Here is a 4,936-nt window from a genome sequence, read left to right as displayed (position 1 = left end):
TTTTTTTTTTTGAAGTGTGATGTACCGACTCAGCACACCCCAATATCTATGGCGTTCCGTGCTTCCGATTTCTATGGGATAATAGTCATGATAACATGTTCCATAAAGAGGGAATCCCTTTGGGTTCTTCACTTACGGCATCCTCAGAAAGGGGTGCTCAAGCACCTCCCTCACAGTCAGTCTGGTTTTTGTGTTGACGCGCAGCATGTTGCGTACCAGGTCAGTTGCTAATGGATCAGAAACATGTGCTAGAACAGGATGCTTCAGCAACAACTCGTCTGCATTACAAATGCGCTCCATCAAAAGCTCATCATCACCACCATCACGAACGGCGGTGTCACTACTAGACTCATAGGGGTTATCCCTTTCCTCTTCAAATGGAAAGCGACAGGTTAACAGCACAAAGAGCAAAACACCCAATGCCCACACATCCACCAACTTCCCATCATACGGCAGGCCCATCACAACTTCGGGGGCAGCGTAGTGTCGCGATGCACAACATACCTTCAGTGGGTTATTTTTTACCTCCTTGCCCTCATTTGTGGAAATGACGGCACACGCCCCCAAGTTGCTGAGTTTTGCGCGGTTACAGTTGTCTAGCAATATGCTCTCCAGCTTTATGCCACGATGAGCCACACCGCATCTCGTGTGGAGATGATCCACCCCACTCATCACGTCTCGCATCACACTCTTCACAAATCCCATTGACAAACCTAGTGGGGGTTCAAATCCTGACTTGGTGGTGACTGCCTCGCGGCAATGAGTTTCCACCCAAGAAAGCAACTCACCTCCTGCACAATACTCCTCAACGACAAAAAGATCTGTTCTTGAAAAAAAGGGCTGCATAATTCGTACAATGCAGGGGTGCTGAGCCTTGCAGCCCACAAGAACGGACCTCTCAATGCGGTCGCGGAGTGTTGCATCCCTGCGCAGCCGCTCCAATGCATAAACTCGGATGTGCACCCACTCCTTGGTCTCTTCAGACTGAGCCACCAGTGTCACGTGCGTGTCGCTGGATGATGTCTGTTGCACGTGGGTGAAACCCTTAAGGAAAATTTCTCGAACAGTTTCATCGTGGCTTTTTCTGCCGACACCCCCCACTATGTCGGAGGTATCTAACCGTATGCCAAAATAAGGAATGTTGGGAAGTTCGACCGTGCAGTCTACCATGTGACCACTACTATTCGACTCCGAAGATAAAGTTAACTCTTTTCAAGGAACGTGTACTCAATCCTTTTTGCGTCTACGCGTAGATATTGGCCCAAGCCAACGAAAGTATATTTTACACCACGATATTCCTCACAGTACAAGAATAGTGGCAAGTGAGTAGCACAAGAAAAGGCTGAAGAGAAAAGAGGACAGCATGAAGTCTTCCCTCCCACGCAAAGACCACACCTAATCTGGTCCCCGGTTAAACGAAACAAATTAATTACCGACACAACAAATCCGCATGTAACAATCACACGTGTGACGGACGAACCGTCACCACGGGTGATGTGAAAAGGAAGAATGTGTATGAAGAAGGAAAAACTCTTCTGAGGGTCGATTCGATAATATTAGAGACTTCATAACACATGAAACAAGCATCAACCCCTAGTGCGTGCCACACGCTTGGCACGACTGGGATCTTGAACGTGACGAGAGTCTTGTGAAATGGGTCTCTTTTCTGCTTCTCCATTACTAATTCAATGGCACGGGGACGCCCTACTGACCGGAAGTGCATCCCCGTGCCATTGAAAAGTCTGAAAATAACGACAAAGTGAAAAAGGGGTGTAGACGTGTGGTAATGACGACAGATTGGTGTAAAATACTATGCGCAATGGCATCACCCACGCTGAGGCATTTTACACAACACCGGTTATGCCAATAGATACTTTTGAGAAAAATTCGTACGGCACAGCATTTACCAACAACACATCCAGAAAACTGACACTCATGTGGGTTGCAAGTAACCGACTAAAAATAAGAAAATTTGGTGGTGATAGGTAGAAAATGAACGCTTGTACCCCTTCCCTTACCCCTTGCAATCACTCTTGCATTGAAGAAACAACTACACACATCGAGGTATCACACCTTCTTATCCCTATCCCATCTCCTTACGCCCGCGGCGCCGCTCTGGAAGCCTCACTTCCGCGCGGGAACCGCTTGCAGGAGGGGTGAAGACGTTCTTCTTCGACGTTCCCACGACAAAATCTGCCGGGCTGTCCTTCATGTCCAACAATGAGAGGTGACGTGGCTGCATATTAATCATCTCCTCCAACAGCGTAATCTCTTCTACAGTGGGACCGGGTGTCCGGGAGCGCAGTTCATCCAGTCGCTGCTGTAGTCGACGCCTCGTAAAAGGCATCACATAGCTGTCCTTCTCAAGCAGTGTAGCCCACACCTCACGCAAAGCTGACATGCGAGTATCTGGTTCTTCAGCCATGGCGGCCCCAATAAGTGACTCCTGCAGCACGATAGGCGAGACACGCTGTTCCTTTTTCTTCCAGCCTCTCAATGTTGCGGCTACATCTTCTGGTAACTGGTGACGGAGCAAACGCATGTAAGTGGCGCGGAGGAAGTCATCCATCCTAGAATGGTCGTAGTGCTCGTCCAGAAGGCGCCGTGCCTCAAGCGCCCGAGGAGAGTACATACAACACAGCAAGAAACCGCGCCACTCCACCGCACCCCATTCAATAGACCGACCTTGGGACATGTTCCATAAGTTGAACGCCACCTCACTCCAGTCTTGATTCTGTGGGAGCGCAGTGTTTTCATCCAGCTCACCTTTACGCCGCCTAGCATCCATCAATGCAGGGCAGTTGCGCTGATGATCAGGTGTTTGCTGCCACACGTAAACATTAACGTTTCGATGGTTATACGGTTCGCCGCAGACTGGGCACGGCCTGCCACCCCCAGACCTCGAATAATAAAACATCAACCGGCTCATGTCTGGGGTCGCAATGACACACTGAGGGAGTGATGCTCGCCAGCGCATAAATAACTCGGGGACGTTCGGGTAGTTAAGTGCGCAGGCGAGCTGCATAAGTTTCGCTGTACTGCTTTCGGCAATTCCGATTCCGTACCCCTCGGCATCCTCCATAACGGCTATCATTTTTTCGACATTGTCTGCTGCGAAGTAGTAGTCAATCAATCGATACATCACGCTGAAATTTGGATGCGAGGGAATATCCTCGGATAGCATCTCTAGAAGTTCTTCCACAACGGCATCACACTGCAACACACACTCATCAAAGTCTACACATCTCTCACTGGTTATCACCCACTCCACGACCACACCATCACGCTTGGAGAAGTTCTCGGGGAAAACTGACCGGTAAATGTTCTGGCGGTCAAAGAAACTCACAATCATGGTGAGAAGAAACACTATACGAGTGTACAAAACGTGGTCAAAGACAAGGCGGTCCTCCCTGCATATGCGAACAAGTTCACGTATGTGTGATATGCCCTCCGTCACAAGCAAAGGTGAGCGTCCTTCTGTTTGAAAATGACTCGAGAGCCATTGCTTTATTAGCGTGAACCCCTCAGCTGCGAACGTCCTTGTCAGCAGAAACCCTAAACGACGGAACCTATCCACACATTCAAACCACTCATGTAAACACTGCGTGCGGGGTGCACCGGCAGTCAACGCCTGTAACACCGCTACGCGATAACCGTGGCCATTCAAAACATCGTAACACAGTGGGTTACGATACACAACCGTTTCCAAAATGTGACGCACCTCCTTCGCATTTTTACACCCCTTCAGTAATTCCTTGACATCATCGGAACCAGTGAGTGGAACGGTGTCACGCAAGAGAGACAGGACAGCAGTCATATTGTCCTCAGTCCGTTGTTTCTGATGAGGGAGCGATTCCTCCTCCTCCCTTTCAAAAGCGTTGTCAGAAAACAAGGAGCCCGATCCGCTGAGTCGCTTAGGGGAGAGATGCAAACTCCTACCAGCTGAGAAAAGAAGCATCCTACGACATGCTGTGCCGAGGTACGGTGAGGCCGCAGTTGTAAGTAAGCAAGTGGCTGCAGGGCGCATTACGCCCCTTTTCTCCTTTCTTCCTTATTTCGTTACCACTCTCACTTTTGCTTTCACCCTATTGCACACACGGCTGCACAAGTGTTGCAGGGAGAGGGGTCAGTGAAGAGATCAGAAAAAAGGAGAGGAATTGAGGGGAGAATCGTACATCCGAAGGCAACAGAAAAAAAAAAGTAGAAGGCAAAAAAGAGGAAGGGGGTGAGGAATGCAAAACAACAGTTCGTTAGAGGCGTTTCACACACATACAATCCCAGAGGCTTCTCTCCTCCTTCCCTACCTCCTCTCCGGTAGCATTTTATTCTTTGCAGCAAAGTTCCCCTGTCCGCTGTAAAACGACTACGAGGAATTTGAGCAAAAAAGAAAAGAAAGGGGAAAAGTAAAAAAGTAAAGAGGAGAAGAGAAGACAAGGCGAAAGCCAAAAAAAAAAACAGGATAAACCGATGGAACCACAGATGCCAACCAACTAGGCTCTGCTGTATCAAATGACCCATTTCAAACTCGGGCCCAGACCTCCCTCCTCAACTTTTGCTCCACAAAAGCGGTCAGGATTGGGGTCTAACACTGCACAAATCACCCACAGCTGGAATATAATGGACAATAATCAGACGAAGAAACTATATAGGAGTAACACATATAAACATACACGTAAGTAATATATATATATATATTATATGAAAAGGGAAAAAACATCAACATTAGGCCGGACGACGTCCCGACATGGTTTAAAGCGTAACATCTAACGCTCCGCAGAGGAAAAAAAAATCACTGCTCCGCTTAATACGCTTGAAGGAGCAACACAAAAGTAAAGCAAACATAGCATGGAAGCCACGGCAATTGTAAAAGGTCGGTGCCTTCGCCTTCTCACCCACCTTTCCTTCTGGTTAGCTGGTGTCCCGCGTCACCTCACCT

At 48.5% G+C, this 4,936-nt stretch overlaps 3 protein-coding genes across 3 annotated transcripts; all 3 read right to left on the bottom strand.

Annotated features, from left to right (window-relative positions):
- Window positions 1–132: 132 nt before the first annotated feature.
- Window positions 133–1,170, bottom strand: TEOVI_000579100 (serine/threonine-protein kinase, putative; the record flags this gene model as incomplete). Its single annotated transcript, XM_067222201.1, has 1 exon — window positions 133–1,170. The coding sequence occupies one exon, from the start codon at window positions 1,168–1,170 to the stop codon at window positions 133–135; it is 1,038 nt and encodes a 345-aa protein (XP_067078302.1).
- Window positions 1,171–2,083: 913 nt separating this feature from the next.
- Window positions 2,084–4,027, bottom strand: TEOVI_000579000 (uncharacterized protein; the record flags this gene model as incomplete). The annotated part of the gene is made up of 1 exon (XM_067222200.1): window positions 2,084–4,027. The coding sequence occupies one exon, from the start codon at window positions 4,025–4,027 to the stop codon at window positions 2,084–2,086; it is 1,944 nt and encodes a 647-aa protein (XP_067078301.1).
- Window positions 4,028–4,080: 53 nt separating this feature from the next.
- TEOVI_000578900 (uncharacterized protein) lies at window positions 4,081–4,518 on the bottom strand (the record flags this gene model as incomplete). Its single annotated transcript, XM_067222199.1, has 1 exon — window positions 4,081–4,518. One exon carries the CDS (start codon window positions 4,516–4,518, stop codon window positions 4,081–4,083), a length of 438 nt encoding a protein of 145 aa, XP_067078300.1.
- Between the last annotated feature and the right edge of the window lie 418 nt (window positions 4,519–4,936).

The sequence above is a fragment of the Trypanosoma equiperdum genome (genome assembly GCF_001457755.1).
Source record: "Trypanosoma equiperdum strain OVI genome assembly, contig: ctg_1580, whole genome shotgun sequence".
Lineage (NCBI taxonomy): Eukaryota > Euglenozoa > Kinetoplastea > Trypanosomatida > Trypanosomatidae > Trypanosoma > Trypanosoma equiperdum.
Note: the sequence above shows the minus strand (reverse complement) of the source record. Positions and strands in the feature narration are given on the sequence as shown.